General features: G+C 36.3%; 2 protein-coding genes across 3 annotated transcripts in view; both read right to left on the bottom strand.

The window, feature by feature from the left end:
• The window catches only part of LOC120629772 (lysine-specific histone demethylase 1A), a 464,274-nt gene extending 447,297 nt beyond the window's left edge, over positions 1-16,977 (bottom strand). Inside the window, exons 1-10 of one of the 2 annotated variants that reach the window (XM_039898808.1) lie at positions 16,878-16,977; positions 16,578-16,798; positions 15,625-15,814; positions 15,157-15,319; positions 14,705-14,833; positions 13,963-14,105; positions 12,844-12,993; positions 11,936-11,994; positions 11,301-11,525; positions 10,242-10,390 (exon numbers count right to left, since the gene is read on the bottom strand). In XM_039898808.1, coding sequence (XP_039754742.1) covers positions 10,242-10,390; positions 11,301-11,525; positions 11,936-11,994; positions 12,844-12,993; positions 13,963-14,105; positions 14,705-14,833; positions 15,157-15,319; positions 15,625-15,814; positions 16,578-16,798; positions 16,878-16,901 — 1,453 coding nt within the window. In that variant the 5' untranslated portion in view covers positions 16,902-16,977. The remainder of the gene's footprint in view (positions 1-10,241; positions 10,391-11,300; positions 11,526-11,935; positions 11,995-12,843; positions 12,994-13,962; positions 14,106-14,704; positions 14,834-15,156; positions 15,320-15,624; positions 15,815-16,577; positions 16,799-16,877) is intronic. The other variant, XM_039898809.1, reaches the window with a different exon arrangement.
• A 1,345-nt stretch (positions 16,978-18,322) lies between these two features.
• Positions 18,323-19,694, bottom strand: LOC120629774 (bursicon). Its single transcript, XM_039898810.1, has 4 exons — positions 19,589-19,694; positions 19,157-19,266; positions 18,614-18,739; positions 18,323-18,457 (listed from the first exon to the last, which is right to left on the bottom strand). Exons 1-4 carry the CDS (start codon positions 19,692-19,694, stop codon positions 18,323-18,325), a joined length of 477 nt encoding a protein of 158 aa, XP_039754744.1.
• Between the last annotated feature and the right edge of the window lie 4,359 nt (positions 19,695-24,053).

Genomic DNA, 24,053 nt, shown 5'->3' with positions numbered 1-24,053 from the left:
CCAACAGCGTTTATAAAACCGCAATACGCTACGATTAGAGTCCGAAGTAGGAATAGTAAGCCTCTGAAATGTGCAATAAAGCGATATATGCACCGGCGCGAACACTCCTCTGGCATAAGTCGAGTCTAAACCGCATAACTACACAGAAACGTGGATATTAATTTCTATCCTTGCACAGGAGCCTAGCAGTTGGACAATAACTCAACCGGTGATGCTGATTATTATATATAAAAAATACTACTACTAACAAAACTAATTCTTGATACAATTAAAAACAAATTTGTAGTTAGTTAACACATTCGGAATCCTTTTGAATTTGCATATTTGCAACTGCATAGGAGCCTTTTTTTTATACAGATAAAATGCCTGACGAATACCACTCCGTTGGGGGAAACGGAGTAGTTACGTGGGACTTGCACCCACTAAAAACTCTATGTGTCCCTCGATAAACCTATAAGTGAGAGCACGGGATTCACTTGCGTATTCACCGCACTCTCGCCAAGGTTTTGACCCCCCAATGCATGGCGAGTCCCATCGTCAATGGCCTGATCGCTGCCGAATCCTCCAGAGAGGCGTGCACTACACGGCACGCCACCTTCTTAGGCCTGCCATTAGTTGGGTGACAATCTTCCCAACTGCATAGGAGCCTAGCAGTGTGACATTATTTCTACTGATGATGATGATGATGATATTTAAATCCTATTACTCCTTAAAACTCATTCCAATAAAATTTACTCTTGATACAAATATAAACTTTGTAGATAACACATTTTGAACCGTTTTTGCACTTGCCCGTTCCTTAACTAACTGATAAATAGATAAAATCTAACGATTGAAAATTGCCTTTAATTATATCATTAAAATGGTTAGTTTCCCATGTTAGCATAGTAAGTCCACGAACTATCCGTATACCAAAAGTTAACTAATCCAGAAACGCTCCCTTTAATTGGTTTACCGCAGACCTCTATTAACGAAATAAGATGGGAAATCAGAGTATTAGCATAACAGTGAATTCAATTAGGGTTCACAAAGAGGATTACAACTTTAACAATGAACGAAAAGTTAGCGGAGGCCCAATAAACTACCATGGAATAATCAAAATTTGAACGAGTGCGATTATTAAGTTAAAATTAAATTCGTGCTCAGTTCGCATCCCTATAACAGGAGTTTTAAATTAAATAATGGAAAAGGCATTAATGTTATATAGATGAAGGCTGAATGTAAAGATTTCTATTTCTGAATTAGTTTGTGTAAAAAAAAAACTCTTTCACATTCACAAAACTGTATGTTCAGGAACTACAGTCTATGGGTATTGTGCAATCTGTGAAATTACGCGTGCGGCATATAAGACAACAGTCAATTTCTAATACAGAAAGTCAGTGCAGGTGTAACATGGAATTTTCTCAACGCCTGTCAATTAGAACCACTGAGCCCCTCCAACTAAGCCCGGTACCACAAATTCGCCATCTTCACAAGCATTGCACCCGATTTATCGCGATGGACTAGTTACTTTTATGTCTTTCCCTTCACTAACAACAGTTTCCGAAGGCATCGTGAGACATCCAAGTAATTTATCAGCTCGCTTCGTAGATATCCACAAAAGGCAATGCCTACAGCGTGTTGACAACTCGAAGATTTTAGTCCTTGAATTTAGAAAGTCGTTTTATGGCTAGATAAAAATCAATACTTGAATTTAAACTGAAACTGGATTATTTCTTAGATACATTTAATATATTGTTTAAATTTTTTGTCGTGGAAAGCTTCTTTACTAAATTTAAAATTTTTATATAGAACCCAAAATCATTTTTTTTCTGTTTATTTAGAAAGTAAAGAAATGATTTAAAAGCATTTTGGTGTCTATATAAGTAATACTCCAGGTGAAGTTTTTAGGATACTTTTTATGCCGGTTCTCGAAAAACAACATGATCCTTCAGCATGAGGAAATTTTGTGACGATGTTTCTCAAATACCTACTCCAACCGTCAAACCACAATGTCTTTCTTAAAATAAATATAAATAAATAAATATACTACGACAATGCACACGTCGCTACCTAGCCCGAAAGTAATCGTAGTTTGTGTTATGGGTACTAAGATGACTGTTAAATGTTTTTATGAATAATATACATAAACACTTATAATATAAAGATAAACACCCAGACACTGAAAAACATTCATTTTCATCACACAAACATTTTCCAGTTGTGCGGCTTTGGACTCAGAAATCAGGGTCGCTGCCTACTACGCCACTCCGCCGTCAAAAGCCTAGTGTATTATTTTTACTAAACATAATTATTAAAAAAATACTATTAACAAAACTATCTTGAAAGTAAAAATATAGATCAGGTTACTAGAACCAGTGGCGTGCATTCCATACATGCTCAAAAGCACTGCATACCCCAAACATTGATATATAACTTGAATAGGAGGAGAGTTTGTGCCGTTTTATGCAATTTTCCTGGTGTATGCATACCCTGGTAAGAAACCTAATGCACGCCACTGACTAGAACATAGGTAGTAGCTCAATACAGACTGGTGGATAAGAAATGAAGCATACAACGGTTAATCCAAGTGCAAGTAACGGAAACGCTGGTATCTCAACTGAATTTGCCAGATATGGTTTGCCACTGCATTTTCATTTGCGACATAGCTTTCGGCAAATGCAAACTACATGTAACACGATAAGCATTTAGGTCGTAAGTTGTGACGTCAGTGAACTATAGCAAAACTTATGAAAGCCATGAGAACAATGCGTATTCCTTGCGCAACTCTGCGATCACAGGGGAACAATAGCGTTTTAATAGAGCCATTCGTCGTCTCATCGCTTATTCATCCACGCCCCCGACGCCTTCGTAAGCAACCGTCGCGATTGATGTCCTCGTGTTTTAACCAGCCCATCACCTTAAAATTATCAACCATAATAGCTTTAACGGATTTAGTTTAAATTCCTGCATAATTTTGAAATGTGTTCAAGCCACTATGGCTCCTAACCAACTTTATAGGTAGGTAAATTCCAAAACAATTACCGAAATAAATTGTAAGTCATCCCTCGTAGAAAAGTTCTATTTGGAATATGAACGCTTTGAAAGTAGATTTTAACTACAGCGTTCGCTTCTAGACGGCTTCGTTGTCGACAAGATAAAGAAAAAAGTATGTACATGTCAGAGATTACAACAATGACGTAAAGTACACGAATAAGAATAAGTAAGGTATCCGCTTTGGTCAAATCTAATCAAATAAAATTGGTAAGAAATAAAATTGCGTTCATTAAATATCTATTTAAAAAAAAAACTACATTTTATAAGCGTCATGAGCAAAATTTAGTAGATATATGACTTTATAAGTCATATATCATAGTGTAAGTATTTTAATGCTAATTTGTGAATCTCAGTTTAATAATCCTACCGAAGCTAGCACACAGCTTCAAAATTATTATTTAACTAAAGGCATAGCGTTCAGATATTTTATTCATAGAACGCGTGATAAATGAGGAAAGACTCAGCTGTATCTCATACATTATTGCGCCTCTCGGTGAGGGTTACCAGATAAATTGTATTTACCGGATTCATTATGTAATTTATTTGCTGAATACAATATTAGTTTTAACGCTCAGTCAGCATAGCTGACGGAATTATTTATTAATAGTGGTGTTTACTGTTACAAAAATACTCAACGTATTAACTTCACATTTATATATTTATGTAAGGAAAAATTATACCAACGGCGTATAAATTTACTTGGCTTAGGATTATTATAAGCTGATGCGCAGAATTTATTTGCGTTGCTCTTACCACGTATAACTTAAGTATTTTTTTTAGACAATATAGACAAGGCATCTAGACAAACACGCTGTACGGTCCCAATTAAAAAGAGAACACAAAATCGGAAGGAAGATACTATCTAAAATCGTGAATACTTGTCTAGTAATGTAACCAATCTTTTGATGGCCATTTGGTAAAAAAAAAAAAAAAACTGTTATTTTTTATAAAAGTACAATAAGATAAATTTAATTATTTTTTAATTAAAAAATTGTTTTTATTTCTATTTTTAAAACATACTTCAAAGTAAAGACACTTAAATTTTTATACTCAAAAGTAAAGAAAGGTTCGTTTGCATATTATGCTCTTATTTGTCTAAAAAAATGGGGTATACAAGGTATTTGATGTGCAAAAGTTCCACCACCGCCTACTAAAACAAAGGACGAATTTCTAAATGATATGGTGCCCCTAACACACGCATGGTCTTATCAGAAACTTGTTACAGCCGTGAGCCTGCCTATAAAACTATCATTTGAGCGCGACCGCCACCTCGAGGACTTGTTTTAGATGCCATTTCTCATCGGTAAATAGTAATGAAGCATATTATTTATATAAAATTGCAGTTTTGTTATGCAAAAATATCACCTCTTTTTGGTGACTGTGTGCGTTAGTTATCCAAAGAAACTGTAAATAAAATCTTGTTTCTAAGATTCCGTGACCTTGTTGAGTCAATAATTTATAGCTACACGATAATCACTTTCACTTTATGTTTTTTAACGTTCTCATTCATTAAAACGGATGTTATCAATTCCTTCTCTACGTTTATTATGTAAAGTGAGGCTTAATACTAAAACATTAGCATTATAAGAAGCATTTCCAAATTCCAAATATTTTTAAACCTTTAACTCACCGTAAGCATCAAAAAAGCCAAGAGTTTGTTATTTTGGAAACTGCTTCAAATAAATGTAGTCAAAATTGCAAATATTAAGAGAATACCCTATATTTTCTTGTGAAAGGGCAGAAATTAAATATAGAGTTACTAAAACAACCTATTGAATAAACATTTAAGATTACATAGTAGTTTAAATACAGATAAATAATGAACCCCACGGTAATAAAATTATATGCAGCCGTCACTACTGTTCTTATATAGGGAAACCAATCTGAATTCAATCGTAAAGTTAATCCTGCTCCGGACATAATGTGCAGACACGATCATGCAACCAAATAAGCCTTTCATGCATAAACTACTGCCCTAACAAAATACGATATCCCGGTAAATATAATAATTTTACGACAAGTCACGATAGCGGCTTCATGGAACGGTTAACAATCGTTCAATTTGTAGGGTCTGTGGCTCGGGGCTCGACAATGGCCCTGCACGCGACTTACTGCCCGAGTCGACATTCTCATACGTAGGATAACGCACAACAATCAAGATGTCATTTTTCAACTACCCACGCCGCGGACACCGCACCGGAGCGAGCGAACGGTGAGAAATATGGCCGACAACGCACGCACCGGCCCGCAAAGGCGTCCCGTGAATGTCGCGATACATATCGCCTCGCTGAATACTCGCTACGGATTCACTCTGAGCCTCCTATGCTTTATGGATAACCGACGGATGTTGCGGGAATAAGATACATTTTAACAATAGCAGTTAAGTCTGCCTAATTTGGAATTTAAATTTTAACGAGAAAGTGCTCTTTTAGAATTCAACTTGGTGAGTGAAATAACCAAGGCAGCCCAATTAGTGTGTATCCATACGAATATTATAAATTCGAAAGTGTGTTTGTTTGTATCTCCTTACTTAACGCCCTTCCTAAGCAACCAATCTTTATTTTGCCGTTTAGTTGAAAGAGCGGAAAGTAACATAGGCTATTTTTTTTTCCAGCAAACCAAACAGTTGTAAATATTTGTTAAATCGCTATAAAGATGGACAAAGAACGCGTACTTTATACATGTGTGTAAAGTAGCTAAAACATTATCCAATTTTTCCGCAACGGTCATTATGACAATTCACAGAAGTCCGCGGGTAATTTATAGACGGTGGAAGATGGAGACTGGCGGCGGGAAATAATAGTAATTATTGACACGAACCATCGCTCGAAGCACCCGGCGTAAGTTGTAAGGGATCACAAGTAAGCACTAACTCGAAAATTCCACATTCATAACGGAGCGAGCCCTTGGGGCGGGACACCAGCTTTAAACTCGTTTGGGAATCCAAATAGCTATTCATTGCGATATTATACATGGGCTAGCATTGCCTGCGGCTTCACCCGAGTGTGCTAGACGTGCGTACTGTATCCCTATTTCCCTACTTATGTTATAAATGCGATAATTGCGATGTGAAAGAGGTCAAAACGATAAACTTAAAAAAAATTATGTTTATTACATTAGTGAAGATTTTTCGGGATTAATAAAAGGTTATAACTAAATTTCGTTTTAAATATTCTTCCCGTGACATTCGACCAAGATTTAACCGATTTTTTATTCTCCTACAATGCCCATGACTGCAACCTCGCCTGGTGGTAAGTAATAATGCAGACTGAGATGGTAACGGTCTAACCTGTTAAGGGTAAGGCAGCTATATTAAATTTATACTGCTCGTAAATAAGCATGGCGACATTACTTCCCCGCATGAGCTTTTTTCAAAAGCTTTACTACTTCTAAATGCCCAATGACGTCATTTTAGAGACTGATGGACAATGTTCGCAGGTTTCATTATTACGTAAATCCTGTTCTCAAAATCACCAAGCTACATCCATTAAACCAAAATAAGGTGTGTGTACTTATGTACACACGTTAGAAGTTATACTTCTTTGGCGTAACAAGATAAAAAACTGTTATTGTATTCTACGTTTGTAGAAAAAACGACACTAACAATAGAAAAAAAGGTATTTTATATATTTAAAGTTTTATTTTAACGCATTGTCTAGTTGAATAAAGTTTATTTAAAAAAAAAAATTCATTATTAAAGAAATTGACATAATAAACGTAATTAAATTTGAAATACTAATAGACTCATTATAGGACAACAAAATTTCACTCAACATAAAAATTTTAGATTTTTGTACAATTAAATCACCGGAATGAGCCCGCAGACTTTAACAACTGAAGGTGTACACTTTCAAACCTTATAGCTAACTTCAGGGTGTCGGATATTTGTGACGGTGTGCGCGCGCATCGTAAAAATTTACTCTCATCATATTTCCCTAACGCGCCAAAAGAAGTATAACTATATTCAAAGAATCTCAAACACTGAGATTCCATTGTAGTGTTTCACGTAAACTTCCATTAACTAATATTGTCCGCGAGTCATGATAAATCCGAAGTCCAAACGACAAAATATGCATTAAGAGCGCTAACGTATATGGCAAGGAAACGCTCATGTGGTAACAAATGGGATGGAAGCGGGACGACCTTTTAAGGACAACCATTTCTATTCGGAGGAGACTTTTGTATGTGATACAATGGCGCATCTATTGCACGCTGCTGGAAAATGTTCGCAGAACGCTAACAAGGGAGTGCAGCTAATTGAAATTATTGCTTTAAGTTACTTGTGTCACTTCCTCAACATGGGCATTCTCCTAAAATGTACATAACTGGACTCTTTGTGTTATAATATTTAACGTCTATGATTAGCTATGTTCGGATAGAAGCAGGCGTTGCGGAATTCCATGATACAGTACAAAAATTAAGCTTAACTTGCTATAGGTACTCCGCGAAAAGCAGGAGAATCTGTACGTTATAATTTGTAATCTCACCAATCTTTAAAATCCACACCAAACATGTACCTACTGCAATGTACTCTCTACGCACGTTTCGCCCCGACACAGGAGCATCCTTAGGATATGGATTGAAAGTCAGTGTTGTTTTTTTTTATTCCACTACAAGATAGGCCATAAATGCAATCTCACCGATGGGAAAATGCTAGCGGGCTAATCTGTTATAGGTTTGGCAGTTATATAAAATCCAGAATCCTAATCGGTTTATTTTACGCGACATCGTACCGGAACGCTGAATCGCTGAACGTCTTTGTCGGTAGGGTGGCAGCCTCCCACCAGACCAGATCAAACAAAAAACAAAAAATATAAATTCCCAAATTGCCCCGCCGCGCCGGTGATTGAAACCGGGACCTTCTAATTATAAACGCTCAGCACTGCGCAGGGAGGTCGTCAAAATCCTACTACGAGTATATTATGTGCTGAAATCATTTTCTCAACTGTTGTCGTATCGAATGACTTCGATTAGAGCTAAACCTCGTTCGATGACTCGTTTATTTTGCTAGTCGATCGATCAAGCTATGTCGACACAGATTGGTCCATGATTTATGAACGTAATGCGGCAACCTTTAACCCACTTAGTTAAAGAGGTTTACATTTATATCCCTAAAATCGAGTACGGATATAAAGTGGCAACATTTTAAAGTCGTTTGTAACGCGATATTACCATTTAACTAAAAATGTATTTTATTCCTATTCATCATTGTATCAACCCATTACCGGCCCACTACATTGCACGGGTCTCCCACAGTGTGAAGGGTTTAGACCGTAGTCCACCACGCAGCCACAGTACGGATTGGTGTACATTATGTAGGACTCTCAGGCATTCAGGTTTCACATAACTTAGAAAAGTTAGAAGTGCGTGCTGGGATTCGAACTCGGCCCCGTGAAAGTAAGGTCGAGCTCGCACCGAATGCGCTATCACTGCTTCTTTCTAGTTACGACGCTACATTGCAAACAATAAAACTAAATATGGTTTTGCAACCGATAAGATTACTCAGTTTCTTATATAGTTAAGTGGTAAAAGCTAGTCATCTTGGGCAAATACCGCCCACTAATCATGCCGAATGAATATTCCTACTATTTATTTAATAATTTTCTACTATTTTCGTTAGTTTGGTTTACCAAAAGGTTGTAGGCTAAATGGGCTAGTTATTATAAAATTTCAAAACCGAACTGTATCAATAAAAACAAATTCGTATAAGCAGTTTTAGTAGAATATATATTTTATTCTTAATGGATTAAAATTATATTTTTGAAACATTAATTAATTTCGATACATGCGAATGTTGTTATTCGATACGGTATCCCATGTATCGAATGATTGTCGCTGATATAACATCTTATATTTCTAATTTTCTCTACTTAATTAGTTAGAAGAAACTGCAAATTTTGCAATTTAATAGAAAAACGTATATTGAGTGTACATAGCACTGTATTGCAGAGACTGGGTAAGCTTCCAGAGGTACTCATGAAAATTAGATTTTCGGTCATGTTCGCATCGGAACACCAAAAATTATGAACATCTTCAACTTAACATACAAGATAAAGTGGCAGGCAGGTAAGAAGGCCTGGCTGTAGAAGAATATCATGGCTCAAAAACCTACGACAATGGTTGGAAAAGAGCACCAAATCATTATTTAGAGCAGAGAAGAAGAAGAAGAGATATTGATTAAAAATTAATAAGTAGATTTGAGTTTTGTCGATAAAATTAATTTAAATTATTCAATTTTATTTTTAATTACAAAATATAATTTAAAAAAAAAAGCTGAAGCCTGGAACTTGCATGACGTTTGTCGTCAAAGCACTTATTTAACTTCCAAGTTAGGTAAACAAAGATTTTATATTTAAAACGAACGTTACAAAAGTACGTGCCATCAAAACTAACGGGACTGGTAGTTCGATTCAGCTCTTAACATCCAAGTTCAAATAGCGTAATTTATCTCTAGAGCTCCACAAAGCAAAAAACTCCTTTTTTTATAGTTTTAATTGACGGACCAAGCAAGCGGCTCAGTCCTACAAAGGGCCGCCTTGTGTCCATAAACCTGAGGCGTAGTTGTTAAGCCTCATCATCATATCATCAACCGATAGACGTCCACTGCTGGACATAGGTCTTTTGTAGGGAGTTCCAAATTCCACGGTTCTGAGCCGCTTGGATCCAGCGCCTGCCTGCGACGCGCTTAATGTCGTCTGTCCACCTCGTTGGGGGTGGACCAACGCTGCGTTTACCAGTTCGGGGCTGCCATTCCAGCACCTTGGAACCCCAACGTCCATCTTTTCTCCGAACTATGTGCCCGGCCCATTGCCACTTCAACTTCGCGACTCGTTGAACTATGTCGGTAACTCTGGTTCTTGTACGAATCTTCACATTTCTGATATGATCGCGTAGAGATACTCCGAGCATAGCTCTCTCCATCGCACGCTGAGCGACTCTGAGCCTTCTTATGAGGCCCATAGTCAACGACAATGTTACAGAACCATAGGTCATCACTGGCAACACGCACAAGAAGAATCTTCGAACAGTGTTAAGCCAAATGTACCACGTCCTAAACCGCAACACAACAGTGCTACTTGGTGGCACAAAAACGAACTGTCGCAAAAAGCTCTACTTCTATTGAAACACTACTCTTTACATATATAATACACTCATGATGTATATCTCTGTTCAGTGGGATAAGAAAAAAATAAAAAGCATCATACCTGTCAGATGGTTGCCGGTGAATTCGAAGTCGTCGTCTTGATCCCAGTGCTTCAGCGACAAGTTTCCAAGTGGAGTGGCGTTCGCGAACTCCAAGTTTGCAAAATGCCAGTCCAGTATCTGTCGATCTCGGACCGATAGGTAAACCGAACTGTGGAATTCAAAGAATGTAAATTTCTCACGTTTATGTCAGGTCGTTCAGGAGTTTCAAGAACGATTTATCGAACCGCTCTTATATGATTTCTTGTAAGTTAGCTTATATCCTTTTTTTGTTCAAAAGACTAAAGTTTTGAATAGTGTGCAAAGGGTTTTTTTTTCATTATTACGTTAGGCTTAAAGCATCAAGAATGGAAAAGAAATAAAAATGCTCCTACTATACGAGTTAGAAAGTATTAGGCTATGTAGTACTTTTGTGCATGTATGAACAGCACACGAATGCCTGCTCATTGTTTTGAAATGTTTTATGAATCCTTGATTTTTGAAATCATAGCACATCTTTACTTGGTGATTCTGACTGGATTTAAGTGGTTCTGTTAAGGTATCGTGCTATAAAAGTTATAAAAAAATTAGGATAGGCAGTGCTTTTGTGCATCTATGAAAAGCTAACGACTACGTAGGGCGCATTCTAAGGAAATATTTTATAGGCACTTTAAAAACGTAACATATCCATCATTGACGACCGATTTGCGCAGTGGGCAGCCCTCCTTTCTGAGTCTTAGGCCGTGGGTTCGATTCCCACAACTGGAAAATGTTTCTGTGATGAACATTAATGTTTTTCAGTGTCTGGGGGTTTATCTGTGTTTTATAATTTAAGTAGTATTATTCATAAAATTATTCTTAAGTCATCTTAGTACCCATAACACAAGCTACGCTTACTTTGGGGCTAGATGGCGCTGTGTGTATTGTAGTATATTTATTTATTTTATATGGTGATTCTGACTGGATTTACGTCACTTTGTCCTACTATTGTGCTATTTTGTCACTAGCTGGCTATCCTGAAAAACCTGTGTCCTATATATGCCATATATATATATATATTAAGGTAAAATTAACTATATTACCTTGGCGGATTCGTCTCGATATGCGCCATTTTGTCCTCCATATTGCTATTCTGTGTAACGAGCGACTCGTACTCGTTGCACAGATGTGTCATTTCTCTGTTGAGTCTTCGCAAGTTAAACTCTTGCAGGATGCTACAACCCCCTGTATTACCCTTCTCCCTGTCAGCGAGCAAAGCGTCCTTTTCAGCTTTCATTGAATTCAGCAGCTCTCTTATATCTGACATCCTAAAAAATATCGACTGATGAAGAAATTACGAGGCTGGAAGCGGGTGTTAGGTACTTTGCGGATTTTTTTTAAAAACCCAAGTATTACCTGCCGTTTCACCGAACCATGGGACAACTATTGTAAACAATAAACCTTTTATGCTATTACATTGTCTGTTTACGAAGTTACAGTTTTTTATAAGCAACACAACACACGGATTCTCCGATAACGCATACTCAGAAGATCTTGACTTTATAACAAAAAACTTGCAGTTTTTTACCGGTTGCCCGGTTTTCGCAGATTATAATTTAAAAATTAAAATTAAAGCTTCAACAATAATAGTTAACTTTTCTTGAAAATATTTGTCAAAAGCCAAAAAAAATGAGCAATAATAAAATTATTAATTTATAAAAAAATATTAAACACTTACTTGTTTATATTATTCTTCAATTTCTCTTGTAAAGTTATGACTGCTTTCAAGTGCTGAATCTAAAAAAAATTTGATTGATTTATAATACGTATATTGGTTAACTTTGAGAGTTAATTGTAACAAAATAAAGTAATATAAATAGTAATATTCTATGGGTTATAACAATTATAATGAGACTTCCTTTACCTTTACAGATAACTTTCAAAAAAAGAGGATATTTAAACTATTTTTAAGAATTACCTTTTTTTAATTAAAAATAAATAATTGCTCAACGAATAAAAGCAAGTACAATCCCAATCTTGAGCAAATGTTACCGATTGTCGACAAACCAAGGAAGCATTTCCAAACTTAGATCAACGCAGTGGCGTGCGTAGACAGAGTATGCAATATTATATAATTTTTGAAATCGGCCCAGCACGGCTAGCAAGGGTGAGAGACAATTTTCTACCCGGGGAAAGGATACAAATGTGTTTTGGATACAATGGTCTGACAGTTAATAAAACCCACAGCTTTATTAACTCTCAGACCATTGGTGCACAAGTGGAAATAATATCCAAATAATCCAATAATAAAAAAACGGGGGTAAACTTCTCCTATTCCATGTACCCGTGCTTTAGCAGGTGAACACGTTAATTGCATCTTTTGTCCGGGGATATAATTTTTGAAAACGGCCTGGTCCGAAGAATAAGAATAACAGCAAGTACAATCAGTGATCTGTATATCATAAGATACATTTTCGCATGTTTCTATTAAACTAGCAGGCTCGTCTGCTTTATAGCAGTTTTTTACAGATCCTGAGTATAGCCGAGAAGTATGTTACTCTCCATCATTTTAGCTAACTGCGAGAAATCTACTTTATTGGTTGCTTAATTAGTTAGTTATATTAGTAAGGATAAACAGTAATTTACCTGTTTATGTTTGACATTCTTTTGCTGCAATTTGATCACCCACTCTAGGGCTTGCCCGAGAGAGACGGGTGTGTCGTTATAATAGTTGAAGTCCACTTGGTGGGACAGATAAGACGTAGCGTCCAACAAACGGTTGAATTCGCGTTCCACCTGTTTACCAACAGATTCTATAAGCGACAGCACATCGGCGTTAGAGTAAATCTGTCATTTTATCACACATTACAAACATTATCACGGATTATTAGCAACATTATGCCCGTTTACACTAACGATGGACAAGGCAATGCCTAAGTAAGTAACGCCTAATCAAAGAAGATTCCTAGATACATTTACCTTTCAACAATCGATTTTACTCGTATAACCTAACTTGTCTATGGGACATGACACAAGGTGGGTTATTTTGTGTTTGTATTATCATCTTTTTCATTTTTCGTATGAATTTATATTTTTTTTCATCTGTCAAGTCCCCTAAACTTCACGATCCGCCGAACCGGTCTCGTAACTTTAGGCGGTGCCTATCGTCGTTAGATATCACATAAAAGTTCGTGAAACGTATTCACCTAAACCACTAGGTGTTCGATTAAGGAGATTCATATGTTTAATTTAAAAACGGTGCTGCCATACCTGCTATACTACCTACTGAACCAACGGCTTAACATGCTCTCCTAGACATAGGCGTAGACACTGCTAAACTTCAGAGAATCAAATATCTAATAATTTTTGAACCAACCCAGGAATCGAACCCAGGACCTAGTGATTGCTTACTACTAGACCACAAGGCAGTTATTGATGATATGAAAAGTCAATCCAGGTAAGACTAATAAACACAAATCTGTCAACCCATATTGCCCCATCGGAGAGGGCCTAAGTATATGTATGAAGACTACTTAGCAGTGGAGTGCATAGAGTAAGAAGAAAATCTCCAGTACGAGATATAAATAGTTAAGGGTAGGCTTTTTATAACTCTTACAAATATTCAGTAATAGGTAAGGTGCGGATGAAAGCGGAATAATAAGAAATTGACTAACTTTAAAATCTTTAAAAATAAGGTCAAGTTTATCCGCAGATTTCAAGTGATAAATAATCAATAGGCAAAATATTTTTGCCCTTCACACTTACCATTTCATCCTTATGTTTAGGCACTTGATTCCCAGTTGCTTCATATAATGGGCATTTCTGCTTTATTTTGTGTAATTCTATATTCATCTGAACAGACAATGTAGTTACTGGATTGCCTCCTAAGCCGGTTACTACCATAGCACCTAAAAATTATATGGATTTAAATAGACACATGGTGTCTAAATAGTTAAATACACTATTAAATTGAATAGTTTCGTCATTATCAACATTATCGGCCCACTGAAGAGTTTAGTAATAATTATATTATTAATAACACAGTTTGTTTTTTGTTTGTTTGTAAATGCTAATATCTTAAACTACCAGTTGGACTTAAAAATCATCTTTGCAAACTAAAACTAAAAAGGTACTTTGTTATTCATCAGCACAAAGCAGTAGGGGAAGCAAAGGGGGCGACATGATACAATGTGATGGGGTTTTTTGTGCAAAATAGAGGCTGTAAGTTTGTATGGGAAACTTATACAAATTTTGTATGTGAACAAAGTCGTAAGTAACTGCAATTCTATTATCATGAATAAAACCAATGTACAACAAGTATGAAACAGTTTGAAAGCCTAATTAAATTTTACTTCATCCAACTGTATCAAATAAATCGTAATTAATCCACTAGGCCCCAAAATAGATTTACCTGAAAGTTGAAGGCAAAGCTCTTGGTCTCACTTGTGTAAGATTCTTAGTAATTTAGATTGATGTGCTTATTGCAATATAAAAATAGTTTGGTTACCTAAATCAGCCACGTAAGGTCCTTTTCTATAAGTAACAACTCTACCGCCAACCCTGTCTCTGCCTTCCAATATAACAACCTCACAACCAAATGACTGAAGCTGCCTTGCAGCTGCAAGCCCCGACACTCCTGCAAAACAATAAAATGAGTTTGGTTGAATAGAGTGATAGATATTTCAATCCTCATGAAAGATTCACAATGGTAGGTATTACTGGGAGCATTCAGTTTGCAAAATTATCACACAAGAACATTTGCGAATTTGCCAATTAATAGCCAGTTTATACATACTATCAATTGTTCTATTTGTGGAAAAAAAAACCAAATGTTTCGGAATTTGTTTTTGACATTACTTATTAAATAAAACAAATGTGCATGGCCAATGACCAATGAATCAACATCTGTATCTATAGAAAAGTAGTATTCAAATAAAAAATTAACTAAAAAATGCTAACCTGCACCAATAATTATAACTTTTGGTCTCTGTTTTCCTTTTGCTGGAGTTGGTATAGGGGTAACTCGTTCATATATTCCATAGTTAATGAAACCATGTCTTTCAAGAAAAGCGTGAATCCTCAGAATAAGGGCAGGGTCTCCGTTATATGGTGGCTGAAAAGACTTTAAGATATAATTTTCTACAAGCATGAATAAGCATATATCTATTAACTCATCATCATTATCAACCCATTTCCTGTAAGAATGAGAAGGTTGTAGACTGTGTGGATTGATTTCCTTCACTTGTACATTTTGGAGAACTCTGAGAGTGCCGAAGGAATGTTCAATTTTTTTGCTTTACTGTTATAGCAAGTAATTAAGTTCAATGCTAATTGAATACATAGGTAAACAAAAATTACTATTTAAACAAACATTATTGTTAAACTATATATAAAGGCAAAAATATAATACACAACATGCATTCTCACCTCCATTTTCTGTACTACTGCTTCTTGTGTAAGTTGTTTTTTAGGATCCTCAAACCAAATTTTCAATATTCTGTTTCTGATTTGTACAAATGCCTGGCTGGAGGGACCTTGTAAGTCGGTGAAACACTCTGCTTCTAATGAAGACATTTTATCAAATGGCAGTCTGGATTGAAATGCTGCTCCTTCCAAGCTGGAGAACAATAAACAGTAAAGTGTTATTTGTAAGTATGGATTAAATAGCAAAATAATAATTTTAAGCACTCTTAATCATATAATATAGTTTTATTAATTTTTTGGAGGTGAGCATTATAAATAATAATTTATTTTGTCATCCTGGGCATCAAATGAATGTGATGCAGAGGATTTCAGGGTCCACCTGTATTTCTGGTAGGCGGACGTAGTTTTTGCCCCGTAGCAAAATGTTAACTCACAATTTCAACTTAAATCGAATTTATTATAAATTTCAAATTAAATATTGGAACTTTCATAAATAAATAATAATAAATAAATGTACAGTACACACATCGCCATCTAGCTCCAAAGTAAGCGTAGCTTGGGTTATGGGTACTAAGATGCCTGATGATGTCTGCCTTCCGAACCGGTGGTAGAATCACTACAAACAGACAGACTTGACGTTTCAAAAGTGCTTATATTAGGCCTACTTGAAATAAATGAATTTTGAATTTTGAATTTTGAATTTTGATGAATATTTTGATGAATTATATACATAAACACATAGAATATACATATAAACACCCAGCTGAAAAACACTCATGCTCATCACACAAACATTTTCAATTGGTGGGAATCGAACCCATCCTGGGGCTCAGAAAGCATGAGCGCTGCAAACTGCGCCAATCTGCGTTAATTCGTAAATTTCTAAATTTTTATCTTTTATATATATGAAGTCATAGATTTTTTAGCAGAGATATTGTTAGTAGTTCATAATATACCTGTTTAACATCTCTTTATAATTAATTTCTTCGATATCTTCGCTTTTGGTCTCTTCGATTATTATGGGTTTATCTTCCTTTTTTGTGTCGGTGGTACGACTAGACGAAGACTCCCGACGTCCAGCGGCGGAGATGGGGCTTGGAGTAACTTTACTTTTCTCAGATTGATCAGATTCAGAATCATCTTGTTTTAATTTCTCTTCTAATTCGCGGCTTTCAACCTTTAAGATCAATATACATAACCTTGACAAACAAATAAATAAACAAATAAGTTGTTTTAATTATCTTGGGAATATGTACCTTGGTTCGCTTGCGTCGACTCATTTTTTATCAAACAATTATTAGTTTTAAATCACAGATTTATATAAAGTTGTGCAAAACTTGCTAGGTACTATTGTGACACAAGAGACTAATTTAAAAACAAACAATTTTTTTAATCTTCATAGATTTTATAGCCTTATGCACCGTTCATAGAGTAAAGAGTACAGTAGAAGCAGATTATAAAAACAATCTACAAAGTGTTTATATCTTCAATGATTGCACTGACCAACCATAAAAATGAAGGAAATTAAGGAGTGTGCGATCCTAAAGCTGCTCACACAGTCAATATTATCGAAAATATGCCGAATATTGACAGTAATATGAATAATCCTTGATGAAAGGATCGTGGATAAGCAGTAACCGCAAAAGATACCACTCTCCAGTTTACATACTCCATATTATACTCCATGTTGGGCTGCCTGGAGGCAGAAATTCTAATTTGTAATTACTTTGTATATTTAATATTAATACCTAATGTTAAATTTTTTTTTTTTAGATTTTGATTATTACTTTTTTAATTATTCTATCATATAATAGTATACATGGGTCATAGTTAACAAATAAAGAATTATTATTTCTATTATAATAAACGATGTGGACTGTGTGTGAGCAGCCTGCAGCCCGCCCCACTTTAACCATTGTTTTTAACTGCACACATATGACAATCTGAATATTAGTGAGCTTGTTAAGATAGCCCCATTGAAGTATAGAATCTAACGTTATTCCTAGAAAAACTGTCGTATCCTCCAGTTTCAGTTCCTCATTATTAAGTAGTACAGCTTAGTACGCTTCATTAACATCAATTAATCAAGTTGACGTCCACTACTGGACAAAAGTCTGTTGTAGGGAGTTCTAAAATCTATGATCCTGGGCCGGATGATTCCTTTGTCTTCCAGCGACTCGCTTGATGAATTTTCTCTACGGTGCGGGGTCGCCATTCCAGCACTTTAGGACCCCAACAATCATCGGTTAGCTATATGCTTTCTTGTAAGTTCTTTGTAGATTAGTTACAAATATACGCTTGCTGTTATAATACTAGCTTTTTCCCGCGTTCTTCGTCGCGTAAAGGATGGACAAACAAACAAACGCACACACAAGTAAAATAATAACATTAGTTTGCTTTGGTCAAGGCTCTTTATTGCTTAAAAAATAATAATGTGTGTATTTACAGCTCAGTTAAAACTGCTACGTCATCGTTTATTTATAAAAAGCGTACAAGGTACGATTCCAACGCCAAACTGCACGTGCATAGTAGTACATTATCCCGCTAGTAAACAAAATAGTATGCCAGATAATAAACGAAAAATAAATCAAATTCTATATTGCGCACTATTTACAACTCTAGCAAAGATATGAAATTTGCACGACCATGCATGTCCGCAGTTTGACGCTTGGTTTGCGCTGACTTTATCCTAACCCAATATTTAAAAGCTTTTCCTGAATTGGCTTTGTAGAAATTCGTCATCTGCGTAGCCAGCAATTTCTTGCGGGATTATTGAATTTTCTTCTATGATGCCACAAGGCCGACACATGCATTCTAACGGTGCTTTAGTGGACACCTGTAAAAAGAAAAAAGTTAGTAATACCTACACTTGCTTTTTATTTTATGAAATGTCAATTATCTTGTGTCAAGTAAATTTACCTTTCTCTTTCTAATCAAAAGTTCGTACTCGTGTTTTGAAGTAGCCCTTTCATTAACGAAAACAGTTACTCACCTTTCGAAATCTCTTTTCTTCGCTTTTAGATTTAGGGCAGAAAAGAACCACCGTTGCTTCACGTTCTCCAGATTCTTGACAACAGTTGCATGACCGTTCCATTTGCCAAATTTTACTACCCGAAACCTTAAACAAAACGTAAATTAGGTACCTAATGTATATCTATAAATAAAACTGTGAAACCTTACGCCTAAGTTCGTAACCCCTTTGCCCTTAGTCTGAGAGAACTCTTTGCCCTGAGGCTAACATTGATGATAAAATAAACCCTTCTCATTGTTGGAGGAGACCCGTGCCCCGAAGTGGGCCGGTTATGGATGGAAATAATTAAACGATAATTTAACCATCAAAAAACGTAGTATTGTTTGTCAAAACTTATCTCTGGAGGAATTTGCAAGGAGAAAAATAGGTTACTTTATACTCGAGCGGCCCGATGAACTCTATAGGTTTAGGCTGAATCTTGCAACGATAATCATACAATCATATACCTACATAGTTACATCGCGGCTTAATTTAATGAACTTTATTTTTAACTAAATTTTATACCTGTACGTAACTAGTGCACTTTCCGATACAAGCATAAGATGGGATCGGCTTCGGCACACATCCCGGATGCTGAAGAACGTGAATCACTGGAGTCATCTGGCATTCATGTCCTTAAAGCAATATGGAAATTTGTACTGATAAATAGGTAGTACGTTTTTGTCAAGGACGGAAAAATACGCCCTTGACAAAATATCCGCCCAGGCCTGCTTACTAAGCCAGGCATACCTACCTACTTTTCTCAAAAAATTCTTAGACTTTAAAGGTAACTAATTTTCCAAAGCCAATTTGGCTTCTGCCCTTAAATTTTTTGAAAAAAATCGTGTTGGCTACAGTATTGATCATAAATGTGGGAATTCGGAAAGTGTTTGGCAGTAAGTATTTTGGTGAAGATTCTCAATAAAAACGTTACATTAATAAGAATGACACAATTACCTGGAGGCAGCTGTATTTCTTGACCATTAACATTAACAGGTTTATTGTGAAGATGACAAGCAGTTAGAAACACTAAACCCAAAACAAGAAAATTTCCACTATACATCGTTATAAAAAACTTAATACAATAATACTTCGGTTATTGTTTTCAAGACAAGGGATGCAACTGATGTGAAGTATTTCTCGAAAAAGCTCAGCTTATAAAGGATCATAACAGATCTTTATATATAAATAATATTTAGACTTCTTAATGTGTTACATTGAAATCATTTTAACAAACATACCTCCTGAAGAAATACATGGAGTTCAAGCAGTGTTGACACGACGGTCTTAATGGATTTTTCATCGATCCATCTCAGTGAAACAGTCTTTGGTCGTTCAAGAATGCAGTCATAATATTTTAGGTGGTCGTACTTACTGAACTATCCACGGCAATTTTTTTTTTTATAACCGACTTAAAAAAAGGAGGAGGTTCTCAATTCGAATGCTTATTGTTTTAACGATTATTTCGTAAAATATACACCGATTTTGATTCTTATTTTTTTCATTGATTTGTCACACCCTAACGGTAATACCATTTGAATTTTATGAAGATCTATTGGTAGTATCCTGGAAAAATTGAGGGACCTCTTTAAATATTACGAGCACACCTATAGTAATTTGAGTATTTTTTAATGTAAATTAAGCATTTTCTTTCGAAAAGTTACGTTAAGTCACTTCAAACCAATGATGAAGACCAAGGATGGCGAAACAACTCGAAACTTTAAAATGATAAGTATTATTAACTTATTATTTAATGATAAGTTATTACAATACTTATTATTGTAGAATTACACACTAGTTGCTCCTCGATTATTGTATATTGAAGGTTAGCAATTTCACAGTCAATTTCACAGTCACAATAAAGGGGCTGGAAGTTCCGGGAGAACTCCCCAAACATTAGCGTCGGGAAAAGCAATATTTCGTAGAAGGTTAGGAGCAGTTGACATTTGGCAATTATAAGGCTATGTATTAACCTGAAAACTGTAAAGAACCTTCCTCCGTCCTTGGTTCAGGATGTATTTAAAGCGTCCCCGCCGCAGCCATTCCTTGCTGGGCCACACCTCCACAGTTGAAGACAGCCTACAAGCGATGCGACACACAGCCGCGTCAACTGACTCCAAACCACCTCCGGCAGCGAACAATTGTATGTCTTTCACTACCCACCCCTACCCGCCAGTCCCATACCCGAACGAGCAACAAACCTCACAAATGGGACGAACAACGTGCCACTCCCCAACTCCCCACTCCAGCAGCGAGTACCTAGCCTCCCACCCCACCCTTTCAGTCATATTCTTGTCCGGGCCATCCACCTCCCGGGACCATGCATCCCCTGGGTCCATCCACTGCGCCGTCCGCTGGGGATCGGAGGAACACGAGGAGGTACCCCCCTACCTCCTCGGATCATTAGCCACGGGCTAATAATATCTCCTAAGAGAAAATGTTAGCCTGACCGAATGCTGCTCTTCCCCCCGGACGAAACAAAAGGGCCCACAGCACTCAGCCCCACGAGGAGTTTACCCGACTTTGCACGCCAGCATCTTTTGGCCTTCAAGGGCAGAAAATCAAATCAAATGTCCCATTATTATAGACAGACTACGAAATAATAGTTTAGCCTGTGGGTTGATTGCGTAACTCGGGATTATCACAGCAGGTATTGCGATTTTCGCAAATTTAAATACTTCATTAATTAAATTTAAATATTCGCACGTTCGCTCATGGTTGAAAATTACATAGCAGTTCGCAGTTGACGTTTAGATATTGCGCTATAAATAAATAAAACAGGGTTTTTTCTGTAATTTCGACGAATTTTTGTTGATGTAAAGTTGTTTAAATTTTTTTTACCAGAAAAAATAATTATCGCTGGTAATATAGTGAATCTTCTCTAAGAAGGCACTCAATGTTATGTATCGGAACGGTTTGGTGTCAGTCGTTTTACTGCTCCTTTGAAAAGAACACCGAGATTAGGGAGAAGACTGATGTACTGAGCCCAGAGACGATCGATGTATTGTTAGCTAAGCTTTATGAAATCGGAAGTCTACGAACAATAACATCAAAAACTCTCTTGAAGATGTTAGAAATATGAGTGTTAGCGTATAAACTATCAGGAGAGACTTCTAGAAGTCGCGATACGCATTCGAAGACCAGCTAGAAGTTGGGCACCGTATTAAGATTGAGATTGCCCCAAAATTGTGCGACGTGGACCGGACGTGGAGAGCAAGGTTTTATTTTCAGATCAAACCAGTATCTCTTTTTTTGGTGGAAGTGGAGGTTTGGAAGACCGACCTCTTAGAAGCGACCAGACTTAGTTCTGCAGCATACGCGGTTAAAAAGATTCGTCATATGACAAATATTGAAATTGCTAGGCTTGTGTATTTTAGTTATTTTCACAGCATTATGACCTACGGCATTTTATTATGGGGTACCTAATGCTGCAGAAGAGGGCTGTTCGTGCAATATATAAAATGGGCCTAGAGAGTCAAACTCCTTGTGCAGTTTACTAGGCTACATAAAATTGATAATACATTCAAGGGCAATTGTATATTATTTTGTAACAAATTACCGAATGAAATCTTTGAGACGTCTCTCAATAAGTTCAAAGTTTATATAATACCTACATAAGCTTACAGATAAATCCTATTACAATGTTAAGGATTACTTAAACGACAATAAAGCTTGGATGTAAATTGCTCTAACTTCACTGCATAGCTTAATAATAATTTACTGTGAGATGGTGGTAACAAAAAAAAAATACCCGGCTAAGTTTGTTGTGGGCTCTTATTAGACCAGGGCGCGTTTGGAACCCTCCGTATTTTTAGGTTTAAGTTGGCGAAAGAAGTTATCACCACCCTCTTACAATTATGTAAACATATAGGTATGCATGAACGCTTCATAAGTGCCTGTGATAGACCTACATGAATAAAGAAATTTTGAATTTGAATTTGAATTTAAAGTACCAAGAAGACCAGAAGAGCGGTATGCAAAGGATTTTGATGAAATTACGCCGTACGGTGTAGTCTCTGTCATTGGCTGGCATAACTTCTAAAGTTCGTACACAGTTAGCTTTCGTAGAAAATGGCACTTCAAATGCACAACGCTACATCATGGAACTTCTAAATCCTCATGCACAAACAGCGTTAGCTGTTATAGTAATTTCCTAATAATCTTAAAAAAACAAATTAAGATTGATTTAATTACCAAACAGAAGTGTTTTTACATCAGCAAAATTTGTTTTATTTGCTGCATCAAATCCCTTTCACAACTGTCAATACTAAAAGTACTCAAAGAAATCGAAAGTTTTTTTTTTGCAAAGGAGTGTATATTTATTGTGTATGTATATGTATATTTTTTTTGCACTCTATCATACAAATTTAAGAATTTCATTCTTTAAATCTTAGGAATTAGGTACTGGTCCGATTCGAAAATATCTTTCAGTGTCGGATAATCCGAATAAGGCTATTTATCATCACGCTAAAACCAATAGGAGCATAGAACCAATGAAGAATGTTCCAAATTTGATGGCCGACTGGCGCAGTGGGCAGCGACACTGCTTTCTGAGTCCAAAGCCATGGGTTCGATTTCCACAATTGAAATGTATTTATGTGATGAACATGAGTGTTTTTCAGTGGCTGGGTGTTTATCCGTATATTATAAGTATTTATGTATATTATTCATAGAAATATTCATCAGTCATCTCAGTACCCATAAAACAATCTACGCTTACTCCTGGGCTAGATGGCGATGTGTATCGTCGTAGTATATTTATTTATTATAAAATCTTTTCCTTTTCCGAGCTACCGCTGAATGCGCCGTGAACCTAAACGGGTAAAGTTAAGTTAAGTTCCCAAATACGAAAAAAAAAGTCCCCGGCAGTCATTGTCTATCTTTCATGGTTGAATTGCACGCGGACGAATTCGCGCGGGACCGCTAGTATGTAAATAACCAAAGTGGAAACGTTTATTTTAGCCATTTTCTGCTCACCCAATTCCAACTGAGATATGACAAAACAAATCATCAAAATCGGTTTATAATTGGCGAGTAATTGCGTAATAACCATTAAAAAAAAAACATTTTTTGATGTCGCTTACAAGTAATAATTACATACCACCAGGCAGGGCTACCATTGGCGGGAGGTAAAAATTATATTCCCCGATTATATACCCTGACAAGGGATATAATGAACGTGCCCACCTGCTAATCACTGGAACATGGAATAGGAGAAGTTGATCATGTTTATTAATACACATATGTTATATGGATATTATTTCCACTTGTGCGCCAGTGCTCTGAGAGTCGATAAAGCTATGGCAGAAGATAAACTACATCCTTTCCCCGGGGATATAATTATCTCCTGCGCATGCTAACCATGCTAGTAGAAATACAGACACATACTGACAAGTATTCAGTGGAATAAAAAAAATGTAGT

The sequence above is a fragment of the Pararge aegeria genome, chromosome 15, assembly GCF_905163445.1.
Source record: "Pararge aegeria chromosome 15, ilParAegt1.1, whole genome shotgun sequence".
In the NCBI taxonomy this organism is placed as follows: Eukaryota; Metazoa; Arthropoda; class Insecta; order Lepidoptera; family Nymphalidae; genus Pararge; species Pararge aegeria.
The sequence above is the reverse complement of the archived record's forward strand: the minus strand, read 5'-3'. Positions and strand labels throughout refer to the sequence as shown.